This window comes from Cydia fagiglandana, chromosome 25 (genome assembly GCF_963556715.1).
Source record: "Cydia fagiglandana chromosome 25, ilCydFagi1.1, whole genome shotgun sequence".
NCBI classification, from domain to species: domain Eukaryota; kingdom Metazoa; phylum Arthropoda; class Insecta; order Lepidoptera; family Tortricidae; genus Cydia; species Cydia fagiglandana.
Window position 1 is genome coordinate 11,279,853 of NC_085956.1, and position 13,880 is coordinate 11,293,732.

Below are 13,880 nucleotides of genomic sequence, written 5' to 3' on the forward strand. Positions count from 1 at the left end.
TAACCCGTATAGTTCGTAGGTTGCTAATAGAGCCCGACGACTAATCCTATTGTCTTTTGTTAAGTAAAACCGCTCGTGCCACGTGCCATAACCACCTGCATAAAAAGTACAGTACTTCGGTTACCGAGTGCCGGCGTGTCGAACACTACAGAACCAGTCTAAAATGTGTCATCGAGATGCGTAACAAAGGCGCGTTATCCGAAAGCGCACCTACACTGGTTTTTTGAGCGTTGGTCTAGCCCGCGCTCAGGTGCCAAATAGAAAAATTAAGACCCTTTTTGGCAGGTAAGTAGCACGTGCGGTTTTACTTAGCAATAGACAATAGGATTAGCCGTCTGGCTCTATTAGAAACCTACGAACTACATATACGTAACTCTTGCGTTAAGTGGCGCCCTCATTAGCGGAATTGTGTTTTCTATACACAAATTAATTTATATATAAATTAGTACCAATAGCGTCTTACTCACAATCAGTCTTAAGCAAGTTAAAAGTTTCCTGCAACTTTGAAAGGGTCAATTGGACTGAACATTCGCCGCGGTCTTCAAAAATAACAGACATCTTTTTCTTGCGGCGAACAGTCATTATAAGTAGTAAGTACGTTTTATAATACGGAGTATGTTTAATAAAACTGTTTATATTTAATTTACTTTACAGAGGTACAACACAGGACATTACAATAATATTAAGTTCACTCCCGCACCGGGTTGAGCTGCGCCACGTAGCGCCGCGCGACCAGCCAATAGCAGCGGCACAGCGCGCACAGCGACGGCGGCCTCGAGCCTTTGCCCGAGCCTTGACTCGAGCCTTTACCCGAGCCTTGACTCGAGCCTTGACTCGACCCTTTCGAGTTCGTGTCTCTCCCCGAGTCTGAGGAGTGCGAGTTCGAGCGACGCGTTACTCTGGCTTCGAGACGTTTGGCTTGCTGGTACAACTGGAAATATACACACAATATTGGGCCAGCGAGATGTCATATAAAATATGTTTCGTTAATTCTATTCGTGGCAGCTTTCAGCCTGGGGGCCGATTTTTGAATTTCGACTACTCGTTTTCGTGTATTTCCTTCAATAACTACTAGGCAGTTAAATTCTACGAATAGAATTGAAAACGAGTGGTCAATACCACTAGATTCAAAATTTAATCGCTCAAATTAAAAAAAAAAACCGGACAAGTGCGAGTCGGACTCGCCCACCGAGGGTTCCGTACTTTTTAATATTTGTTGTTATACATCATCAGAAATACATCATCTGTGAAAATTTCAACTGTCTAGCTATCACGGTTCGTGAGATAAGAGATACAGCCTGGTGACAGACGGACGGACGGACAGCGGAGTCTAAGTAATAGGGTCCCGTTTTACCCTTTGGGTACGGAGCCCTAAAAAATAGTATTTCGCCGGTTTCCACTGATTTACGAGTGAGGAATCCGAGCGAGCGATTTTCAAAAACCGCCCCCCTCCCCCCCCCCCTACAGTGTGCCTAGCGAGGATGGTAATCGTTATGAGGAGACAAGGTGGAGCGCTCACCCGCACCGGGTCGTCGAGGTGGAAGCGCCCGGGCATGCCCTTCTCGCTCGCCGGCTTGCTGTCTCGCTCGTCGCGCACCACGCTGCCGAAACGTTCAGTTAAAGCTCAATTTGAAGATCGATATAATTAATACAGTACCCTACACAGAACGAGTCGTCTCGCGAGAAAATTGCCTGTGTAGTGCCTCGGGCGAACTAAGCTCACTCCAGGCCACATTGCCTCTCTCCACCGGCCGAGTTTGTTCCGCGCGGCAATTTTCCTGGCGAGGCGGCTCGTCATGAGTTAACCCGCCTAGTATTGGCTACAGTAAATTTCTAAGATGTACATAGTACATAGGATTAAAACTTAGGACAAAGCTGCGCAAGAGCGCAGCATTACAAAAATTTCAATTTTTATTTCGACTTAAATCACAATACGTACAGTCACCTGCAATAATATGTTACAGTTACACCACAAAGACAGCAATGTGTGTGTGTGTGTGTGTGTGTGTGTGTGTGTGTGTGTGTGTGTGTGTGTGTGTGTGTGTGTGTGTGTGTGTGTGTGTGTGTGTGTGTGTGTGTGTGTGTGTGTGTTACCTCTCGGTGACGACGTTGACTCTCGGCGCGGGCGGGATGTCGACGGCGGCGGCGGCCACGACGATGGTGCGGTTGTGTGTGTGTGTGTGTGTGTGTTCGTCAGTTACCTCTCGGTGACGACGTTGACTCTCGGCGCGGGCGGGATGTCGACGGCGGCGGCGGCCACGATGATGGTGCGGTTGTGTGTGTGTGTGTGTGTGTGTTCGTCAGTTACCTCTCGGTGACGACGTTGACTCTCGGCGCGGGCGGGATGTCGACGGCGGCGGCGGCCACGATGATGGTGCGGTTGTGTGTGTGTGTGTGTGTGTGTTCGTCAGTTACCTCTCGGTGACGACGTTGACTCTCGGCGCGGGCGGGATATCGACGGCGGCGGCGGCCACGATGATGGTGCGGTTGTGCTCCATCTCCGCCTTCTGCCGCGCCTGCCACACCACACGCATCACGTACGGATATATTATGATTATGTACAATTTGGTATGCAATGGTGCTAAGCGAATAGTAATGCTAACTGTACATAATACACGCTTTTTAATCGGTCTCATATTATAGGTATACTAATTCAATACCAAGGATGCGCAACACAGGTTGAGAGTACAAATTGCCACTGCACAGAAAGTGATGACATGTCCTAATTTAAAAATAATACGTATTAATACAGTAGTCGCATTACGTTCAAAAAAGTTTTTTTAACTCGATAAATAACCACGGCTCGGCACGGCGTTACCTGGCTGAACGTGGTGTACCTAACTAGCTTACTGTAACTTCAGGATTCAATATACATATTATTCGTGAAGCAATAAAATAAAACTAAACTGCTTTGTGCAAGGAACTATACATACCTACATATTTTAGATTTTTAAGGTTTATTTTTAAATACCTATCTATTCCCTGCCCATACATTTTCTGGTACATACCTACTCTTTGATAATTTTAGCCCATATTTGTGTGAAAAACTTTTTTTTTTATAGCCGATTTGAGTGTCCCACTGCTGGGCAAAGGCCTCTCCCCTTAATTTCCACGACTCCCGATTTGGTGCTTCCTCCGGCCAGTTGTTCAGGAAGCTGTCCAGGTCATCTCGCCATCTCCGTTTGGGCCTACTAACCTAAGCCTAAAAACTTATATTCCACCAAAAACATTTTCATGTACTGTTGCCAAGACGAGACCATACGGTACTGACACAAAACAGTCACAAAAATCATACTTAGAGTAAAAGTCAAGCCAAGTGAAAATGAGCTACCGTGTGCAGCGGAGAGTCAGTGCCCACAACCTTGTCGGACACCGTCACCGAGGAGTCCCCGCGGGCGCGCGCGGCGGCCGCCGGGGCGGCGGGCGCGCCCGGGGCGGCGGGGCGGCGCGCCGCGAACAGCCGGTTCAGCTCGTCCAGCTTCGACATTATGATCTTGTATGTTCTGCACTCGGAGGTCTGATATAAAACACTGATTTTATTTCACGATTTTTAAAAATTATTAATTTGCACAACGGGAATTAATCACGTATTTACGGCCGACGTTTCGTAAATACGCGATTAACCCCCTTATTCATAAACGTTTAGTAAAGTTGACAAGCCGATAATAATCGTTTGTCCCTTTCCGACGTATCGGTATGATGGAAAGGGACAAACGATTATTATCGGCTTGTGAACTTTAGTGAACGTTTATGAATAAGGGGGTTAGTCTCGTTGTGCAATTTAATAATGTTAACAGTAATGTACTTAACTTACAATACTTACATATCAATTACAGTAACAAGATCGCGAGTTCGAATCCCGGCTCGTACTAACAGCAACACTCGGTGGACCTTATAACAAAAGGCATAAGGTCCACCAGGACAGTTAGGAGTGTGGACGATAGTACCTACCAAACCAATGAGATCTTGAGACTTAAACCGTACAATGATGGTAAAATATTAGATACCAACCTCTTTTAGTTGAAGGAAAACATCGTGAGGAAACCGGACTATCATTATCATCATTTTCATCATCATTTCAGCCTATATACGTCCCACTGCTAAGCACAGGCCTCCTCTCATGCGCGAGTGACTGCTAAGCATAGGCCTCCTCTCATGCGCGAGTGGGCTTGGGCTATAGTCCCCACGCTAGCCCAATGCGGATTGGGGACTTCACATACACCTTTGAATTTCTTCGCAGATGTATGCAGGTTTCCTCACGATGTTTTTCCTTCACCGAAAAGCTAGTGGTAAATATCAAATGATATTTCGTACATAAGTTCCGAAAAACTCATTGGTACGAGCCAGGATTTGAACCCGCGACCTCCGGATTAAAAGTCAGACGTTATATCCACTCGGCCACCACTGCTTTTTTTGATGATTGTATTTGTAAGACAATAAAAGGTTTGTAAGAAACTAGGTACCCGTCGTTTCAGCGCATCGACGCTGCTGCTAGACGACGAGGACTCGGTGGACTCGCTCGACGTGCGGCCGCTCTCCTGCCCGCGGCGCTCTCGCTCGTTCCGCTTATCGCTGCGTCGCTCGCGCTCGCTGGGCCCTCCTCGGCGGCGGTCGCAGAGCTCGCTCTGTCGCTCGCTGGCCGCCGCGCGAGCTTGTTGCTCGAACATTTGCGTGACGCGCGCGATCTGCGCCTGAGTGAGGATTTGAGGAATAGCCAATTTTTGTTATTTGTATTCTCATCTATAAGAATAAGCACAATTATTTTATAAAATCTTACCTGCTGATCGCGCAACACACGCTCCAACGAATCGCGGAAGCTGCTTAAAGACTCGGACGTGCTGCGGCGCTCGCTGCCGCTCTTGCCTCGTCGTGCCTCGCGGCTCTTGCCTCGCCTGGCCTCGCCGCTCTTGCCTCGTCTCGCCTCGCCGCTGTTGCTTAGTCGAGCCTCGCCGCTCTTGCCTCGCCGCGCATCGCCGCTGTTGCCTCGCCGAGCCTCGCCGCTCTTGTCTCGCCGCGTTGCCTCGCCGAGCCTCGCCGCTCTTGTCTCGCCGCTGTCGCCTCGCCGAGCCTCGCGGCTCTTGTCTCGCCGCGTTGCCTCACCGCCGTTCCTGTTGCTCCACGGCGCCGCCGCGGCGTCATTCTTGCTGACGATTTCAGCTCTATTTCGTCTGTACGGGAGGAAACGAGTATAAGGGCTGATTTATGTAATGTAATGTAACGTTTATTTCAGACAAACAGTCCATATACATAAATAATACAAAAAGAATTAAAAAATAAATAGTAAATCACAAATTTAGACGGCGCGCGAACACGCATGCGATTTTAGTTACATTGCGGACTGTGGATTACGTCCAATTCAACCGACCGGTCAAAACCCGCAATGTGAAACTCGCATGCGAGTTCTCGCATCGTGTAAACGAGCCCTAAGGCGCACGAGCCATTTCATACTGAATATTTATGCTGGTCCCTCAATAAATACAGACATTCCACGACCATAGCGAAAAAGACAGATGCCGTAGACGAAATCAAAATTTAGATTGAGGCTCAAAATTTCACAAAAACAAGTTCGGTGTTTCTCTCGGTGTTCGGTGTGGGATGGATGGATGATGGTCTTAAGTTTCTCGGCTGGATGAGGGCAGTCTGACGGAGCGTACTACGGGGGCGAACAACACGCGAATGCGAAGCGAAGCAATGCGGCGTGAGGCATGGACATATGGGTCAAACAGATCACTGTGTTACGTTCTTTCCTGTGGACATACACAAAGTTAAGGGCTATAAAGGTTAATTTTCTTATTGAACCCTTATCCACGTAAAAAGGTCCTCCTTTTATTTAGAGAACTATGATTAAATCATTACTTACATGCCCACAAGCTGTTAACTATTGCCCACAGGAGAGAAAACTAGCGTGTTCGCGCGAACTGTACATTTTTCTCCCCTGTGGGCAATAGTTAACAGCTTGTGGGCATGTAAGTAATGATTTAATCATAGTTCTGTAAATAAAAGGAGGACCTTTTTACGTGGATAAGGGTTCAATAAGAAAATTAACCTTTATAGCCCTTAACTTTGTGTATGTCCACAGGAAAGAACGTAACACAGTGATCTGTTTGACCCATATATATTACTTCGTAAGGACGCGGCTAACGAGCACTAAAAAGGGGGCCGCTACATGGGTGTGATATTTGCATTTATCACACCCCGGCGCTCAGTCGTGTGGCGAATTGCGCAGTAGAAAGTTGTCACGCAGCATAACACAAAAATGCCTTATTGCGTTGTAAAAGGGTGCAAAAACCATTATAGGAAGTATAAGAAAAAAAATGGGATCTCATATCATCGGTAAGTAATTTCCAATTAGGTTTATGTATTGCTTAAAACCAATTTTAAACGATAATTTTATTTCATTCTCACGAGCAACTAATGTTCGCTCGTACGTCATAGCGCTAATGCATTAACCTTGTAAGGACGTCATTTCTCTTTGGAAGTTATTATGAAGTAGAAATGCATACTGCGTGATTTGTATAGGTAAATTTACTTAAATATGATTAGTTGATTACCTACCGGATATAATTACCGAAATTAAAGTACCTATTGTCTGTCTTACAGAGTTTGTTCCCGTTTCTTTTACATAATTATTAAAAACATTCGAAATAACAAGATCAAGTATTTGTTATTGTTTTATTCGTTGACTTAGGTACCTAGTATATTAATTCTTGTCAGGTTAAAGTTTTTAATTAACTGTAGGTAAAACTCAAAAAAAATTAACAGGTGAGCGCTAGAAACAAAGCGCGCATTTTCAAACACCGATTAATTCACATCGCTGTATTTAATACTTTCCATTACCTACTTATATTTTTGCATCATATTTGTGGACAGGTGGCACGCTCTCGTTTCGGAGGCCAAGATTCTCTTTGGATCACTGAGCCAAAATAGTTAGTTTGTATTGCTGTTTCCTTCTTTTTTACTCTACCTGTTTTGCAAGCAAGAAACTAACAGAAATAGTTGTTCGCCGCATTTTACTCGCGAAAGCTCGGGAGGTACTTATCGAACTGTACTGCTGTAGCTAGTAGCTCGGCCAACTTGTCGACCTTGACAGAGCCGGCTTACACAGGGCGGCACACCGCACTGCGCGAATGTTTAAAATATTGCATTGCCACCTGAGACGATAATGACATCACGAAATAACGTAGAAGAACGGAAACTTATAAGGATAAATTCGCCCATTTTAATACAATAAATATGTTAACTAAAGCATTTATTACGAGAATCATAAGTAATACATAGGCAAAGGGTTAGGTTAAGACATATGTAGGTAGGGTAGAAAAGGGGGTTCAGTCGATGTGTGGAAGGGCGGCACCGTCGTCGAACCCAAGCCACCAGGCGGGGGACTTAAACCGGTGGCGTGTGCCTCGGATGCACATGGTGGTGGCACGTATAACGGCGTTACTGATCCTGCATCTCAGCCAGCCCAGTACAGTACTTAGAGATCGGTTCCAACGTTGAGATATGGTTTCTGCCATATGTTTTATAACGGAGGACATTTGGGGTGCATAGACGCTGTCAACAGATGTTACAAGTGGTGTGAAAGTTGCATGTCGCATTTCACAGGCCGTGGAATATTTTCTCTGTTTTTCGTCTTCAGCTGATTTTAGTACAGATGTCACGGGTCTTGAGAGGTAAGAAGGAGCGTCAGTGTCGACGACACGGATATCAAACAACGCCAACAAATACAACAAATAATTTTGATTAACCATAAACTTAATCGACGCTCTTCTGATATAAACCGCGAATAAACTTAACAAGCCTTGTACGCCCGTACAAAGTTATCGCGAGAGTCGAGCTCACGTAGTTGTACGCAGTGTGTAACAGATGGCGCTTTTTTGCTGACATGAAGATCGCAACGGGCAATTCATATGCATGCGCTCATCCAGGTGAATCAATCCTTTAAGACAACGCCTTGGGCCCCCCGCGCCGCGCCGCGTTCGCGAATTGTTCGCTTACGTAAGTTAAGACGCAGCGTAACAACTAACACGCGGACGAAGTAAAGGCTGATGGGTTTCTGGGACATACGAACAGAGGGGCTACCACGAAAACCGAAATCCGCAAATTGCGGGGATCTTTCTCTTTTACTCCAATGAAGGCGTATATAATTATAGAGTGACAGAGAAAAATGCCCGCAATTTGTAAAATTCGATTTTCGCGGTTATAGCCCAGATCTACCTTTGTTGGCGACTAGTCTGCCGGTAGCTGGTGTCGGACAGGCCAGAGTCGTGCGAGAAGCGCTTGTCGGACGGCCCGGACGGCTCGGAGGCCGAGCTGGCCGAGCTGGAGCCCCCGGTCGGGCTGGCGGGCCGCCCCGCCGCGCCCGCGTCCACCACCAGCCCAGTATTGCTTCTGTGAAACCAACATAAACAAGGAATTAACAGAAATAAAGAATAAGAATGCCTGCCGGCCTAGCTAAGACAATATCAAATATCAACATTTATTCAGCAAATAGGCCACAAGGGCACTTTTACACGTCAACATTGAATTTACATAAAAGCAAAAATAATTTTATAAAATAAAACTAACAATTCAATCTAACGTATTACAATAATAATAATAGCTATCGCTTCGACAACGAAACGCTTTGTGTCTCTCTATCACTCTTCCATATTAGTACGACAGTACCAGCCGGCCTAGCCAAGGTTACAATCGCTATCGCTTCGACAACGAAAAGCATTATGTCTCTCTATCACTCTTCCGTATTAGTGTGACAGTGACAGTTGCGTTTCGATCGCTACGGAGCGTAAGCGATATGCATCTTGGCTACGCGGCCAGTTGCGTTTCGATCGCTACGGAGCGTAAGCGATTGGCATGTTGGCTACGTGGCCTGACCCGCACTCCGCAGTCAGTCGAAAGACTCGCCTGGATAAAAACTAGCCCCAAGGATCTTAAAGAGCCCTTCAACGTGCACACGAGCGGCACAGCTAAATAATCGTGATTATTTCAATTTAACGAAAGATTATGAAAAAAGGGGGTCGCTACGTACTGTATTGTGTATTTAAGTACCTTTTGAATACATCAAACTAGTTTTTATGTTGCTGGATTAGTCAATCTATGCGTCCAAAGTTAAAACGGCCGTTTTTGTTTTAAGTTCCTAGATCGACGAAATCAGCAACATAGAAACTAGTTTGATGTATTCAAAAGGTACGTAAATACACAATACAGTACGTAGCGGCCCCCTTTTTTCAATATCTTTCTTTATATTTAAATAATCACGATTTTTTAGCTATGGCGCTAGTGTGCACGTTGAAGGGCTCTTAAAAGGATTGTACATCGAAACGAGCTTACATGTTCCTCTGCGGACGGCGCGCGCGCGCGGGCCGCGTGGCGCGCATGTAGCGGTCCAGGTCCAGGATGTCGGCGCCCGGAGCCTCCTCCGACCACGAGGATGAGCCCGTCATGGTGACGTCACACGAGCATGTCTCGAACGCTGACAACAAAAGCCAAACTCGAGTCTGGGCTATAACCGCGAAAATCGAAGTTCGCAAATTGCGGGGATTTTTCTCTGTCACTCTAATTACGCCTTCGTTGGAGTAAAAGAGAAAGATCCCCGCAATTTGCGAATTTCGGTTTTCGCGGTAGCCGCTCTGAGGGCCTACCGCGAATAGGGTTGCCATATGGAAGGATTAAATGTCCTGATAAAAATCCTGACTTCACCCTAAAAATCCGGACATTTCTTGTAACAGAAGAGCCAACAGGAGTGGTCATTTCTCCATACAAACGTAGTCCTCGTTTTCCTCCGTGGTTTTTGAAGCTAGAGCAATGATTTTTTCAACACAGATTAATATTGTCAATATCTGTGTCGGACCGTTTTGCTTTTTTGATATTTTTGTTTTTTAAGGCGCTCTAGCCCTTCAAAAATGGCCAAAATCGCCTAATTGACTATGCCGCAATGAGAGGCGTGGTATTCAAAACTGATATCAATTAGCCAAAAAAGCAAAACGGTCCGACACAGATAATTTCATAATCATTTAGATTTCCAAATTTGGTTACGATTGGTTAAGTTTTGGAGGAGGAAAAAGAGGACTACGAAACCTCGATTTTTGTCATTTTTACGCAGGATTTTTCGCCTCAGCTGCAGTTGTCCCTATCGCACTAATTTTAGGGGCGGAGTCAAGTTTCTAAATACGTACACAGCCAGAAAAGTGATGGGCAATAGTCGACATTTAATGTCGATAATCTAGTGATGTAAGAAGTTATCGATAAACCGTCTTGTGTGAAAATATCTGGATCCTCCTAAGACACAAGGGGTTTTGCGTTGAGAGGGAACACATTTTTGTAGTTACATAGGTACAATCTATTTTGAACTTTTTGATTCTAATATTTCAAATTAGAAATCAAAATCAAAAATATTTTATTGCATGGTTATGGGTTTACAAAATTTTTAGGTACAGTCACGCTCCGTAATTGTCGAGCAATTTAAGGTCCTAGCTAGGGAATGCAATCTCGCACCAAGATTGGCGATTCGAGATCTCGCACGAAAAATCCGAATCGAGATTGGGTGTTTCGAGATCTCGACAGTCAGATTTTCGGAATCGAGATTAATATCTCGACGAGATCGAATTTGACAAAGTAACTAAAAATGTGTTATTTTAATCAATAATCTCTAAGAATTCCATAGATATAGACATCGTAAAATCGGGCGTATCGAGATATTCCTAGGAATATAATGAAACGCCGACATTTCATGATCTGCCTAGCGAACACCAGCCATTTTGCGCAAACCTCATTGTGAATTCTGATATTCCTATAGTCTATAGGCAAATTAAACAAAAGTCGAGTCGTCTCCTTCACGATTTTCGTCGACATCTCTTCTAAATACCTAAAACTGGTATGGACGTGTTCCTCGTGATCTCCAGAATATGAATAAACCGGTTTTTATTTTATGGAGGGGGGGGGGGGCGTGTCGATAAAAAGGAAGGAAAAAGTGGGCGGCCGACCAGCATTGATATTTGTTCACGTCTTTAGTCCTATGGGACCGATCGGTTCGTGTGAGATGTCGTTTGAAAGAGTATTAAACGTGCAATTATTGTTTTATAATAACCGTAGTCATGACTGTAGTCATTTACAAAATATTTAAAATATATGATTTTTTACCGTGCATGGATGGCATAAGTACTGACAAAACATGCGTCTAACTCAATAAATTATAACTTTACCGCAATTAATGTTATTATAAAATATACGAAAAATTTCATTAGCTTTCCAAAAACATAAGTTTTATTGATGTATGATATTATACATATAACAAAGTAATGATGAATTTTGTTCCGTCACGTAAATGGCGGGCGACCGAACTCAACTGATCATTATTTCTCGGGTTCTATTTTACTGATCAATTGGTGATGCATACCATTAGAAAGAATATTAAATATACTATAACCACTTGACCGCCCGACGATAGCATAGTATCCGAAAAAAATATGCTCTTAACCGTCCGCGGGAACCTTACTATCCAAAGGGGTGGAAGAAAGATTTGATTTCAGAGCCATCTAACGGAATATTTCAGCATTATTTACTAATTCTCTTGATGCGACAACGTAGCCTAACTAAATAGTTAGCTCTAAAAAAATTTTGATGGCAGTGTAGTTATAATTTTTGTAGAAAATTGTGAATGCGCTGCGCGGGGTGTGCGTCGCTAAAAAACCCCGGACGGTTGACAGGAAAACAGTCTGGTGGGCCGGACGGTTGAGTGGATAATTGGTTTCTAATAACCGTAGTCATAACTGTAGTCATTTACAAAATCATTGAACATATGTATATGATTTCTCGATCAATTATTTTACAATGCACCCGCTATGAAGCTAGGAATATCAAAGAATGCATTGCTCTGATGGATCTGCCGTCTCTTTCATAAGGAAGATCGTGTTATGCCTGGGTTAATATTAGATCAGGAAATGGTGGCGTTTCATGATACGCCAAGGATTACGATTTACGATATGCCGCCGACATACTACTTATTTAAGGTACCTGATGTTATATTTTGAAAATAACAACAAAAAATTAAATATTTAACATAAAATCAATTTTAATTTTTACTTTACTTCTATGAAATGCTATCGAAATTAAACCACTATTTACCTTTACTTAGAAACTGCGTAACAATAATAGAGCTAATGGGCCCTGCCCCGCTGCTGGCGGCACCCTAGGTTAGGTTTTTTATAATGTGTTTATACTTATTTTTTGTTGTTTTTTTATGTGTTTTTGTATTTTACTTTTATATCCATGTTATAAATGACCTAGCCTAAGAAGAAAAATAAATAAATGAAAATATAGAGCTAAAGCCGGACACATAATAGCACTGCCTGAACAACATGAATCTAAGGTCATATATTACTTAAAACAAAGTATTTCACTTTCAGTCTTGTTCGAGATCTCGAATATATTAATCGAGATCTCGACCGAGATTGCATATATCGAGATTTCCTGTCAACTAGGTTAAATTTCGAAAATACGTGCGAGATCTAGCGAGATCTCGAAATTGCGAGATCTAGATACATTCCCTAGTCCTAGCTGAATTGGTTGTTTCATACACTTACTCTTACTCTATAGAATGTCCAATCCTGCCTTACAAAGACGTTAATATTTATATTTGTCATGTCTATACTTCGTTTCTGAGCATTATTGAAAAAAAAAACTTACTTGATACTAGTATTAACCACTAAGTACGTAAATAGGGTAATTCGCCAGTAACAGGCCACGATTAGTAACTGGCCACGCCAAACCGAAAATGAATTCTATTCATCTATAAATATAATTCATTTTAGTATAAGGTGGCCAGTTATTGAAACCTTATACCTACTAAAATGAATTCTGTATAGAGGTGAATACAATTCATTTTTAGTTTAGGGCGGCCAGTTACTGGCGAATTACCCTATTCGATATCGAGTTCCGTAAACGTAAGCCGGGTAAGTAAAAAAGTTCAATCGCAATAGGGTAATTCGTCAGTGGCCACCCCAAACCAAAAATGAATTATATTCACCTATAAATAGAATTAATTTTAGTATAAAGTGGCAAGTTATTGAAACCTTATACTAAAATGAATTCTGTTTATAGGTGAATAGGATTCATTTTTAGTTTAGGGCGGCCAGTTATTAAAAGTGGCCAGTTACTGGCGAATTACCCTACTTAGTAGTAGCAGTAACAAAAAGTGGCAATGCAAATTGCAATCAGTGAGGTGCGCCGCCGCCGGGTGCGCGCCAGCGCGAGTACGGGCGCACCGCACGCGTCTGTGTGCGTGCATTACACATACAAATACAGTCTCTCACGCCGCGGTTACGCCTCGTCAGAGCGACGGGTATATTCAGCTTGAAATCTCAAAATTGACTTTTAGCTCAGCTCCCGTTTCGTCTGCTGCTCTCTGCGGTGTACTGTATCGTGGATCTACCTTTCCCTTTCCCTCCGCCCGACCCCGTATCGCATATCACGTGAACATTTTTTTTTATAAGGTCATTCCTAAAAATCCGAACACTTGCCAAGTCCGGCCGCAATCCGGACAAAGGGTCAAAAATCCTAACATAACCGGACAAATCCGGACGTATAGCAACCCTAACCGCGAACCACGTTCGACGTGTTGCCCCCCTGTCACACTTACGTACAAATTTACAAGTGTGAACGAGAGGCAACAGGTCACGTGGTTTGCGGTAGGCCCTCTGGGTAGATTCGTGAGGGCTTTATTTATATTTAGACGATAAACGTGAACTAGCATGCGAGTTTCATTTCGGTCGCCTGAATTGGATGTAATCTCAATAGTCCGTGATGTCCTTCAAATCAAGAGTGAACAGGCACCTTCTGGGCGAGCTCGCTCCATCGTAGGCCACGTCTACGCCTCGGCTAGTCTG

General features: G+C 43.9%; 1 protein-coding gene across 1 annotated transcript; it reads right to left on the reverse strand.

Moving 5' to 3' along the window:
* Nucleotides 1-688: 688 nt before the first annotated feature.
* LOC134676866 (uncharacterized) lies at nucleotides 689-3,392 on the reverse strand. Its single transcript, XM_063535248.1, has 4 exons — nucleotides 3,332-3,392; nucleotides 2,416-2,516; nucleotides 1,520-1,601; nucleotides 689-931 (listed from the first exon to the last, which is right to left on the reverse strand). The coding sequence occupies exons 2-4, from the start codon at nucleotides 2,496-2,498 to the stop codon at nucleotides 689-691; spliced, it is 408 nt and encodes a 135-aa protein (XP_063391318.1). The 5' UTR covers nucleotides 2,499-2,516; nucleotides 3,332-3,392.
* Nucleotides 3,393-13,880: the final 10,488 nt, after the last annotated feature.

What these genes read in the sequence shown, in the direction of transcription:
- LOC134676866 (XM_063535248.1), bottom strand. Translation starts at nt 2,498, where the DNA reads ATGGAGCACAACCGCACCATCATCGTGGCCGCCGCCGCCGTCGATATC. An exon ending in GTCAACGTCGTCACCGAGAG is followed by an intron (nt 1,602 to 2,415) that starts GTAACTGACGAA and finishes ACGTTTCGGCAG; the next exon opens with CGTGGTGCGCGACGAGCGAG. An exon ending in ACCTCGACGACCCGGTGCGG is followed by an intron (nt 932 to 1,519) that starts GTGAGCGCTCCA and finishes GTATATTTCCAG; the next exon opens with TTGTACCAGCAAGCCAAACG.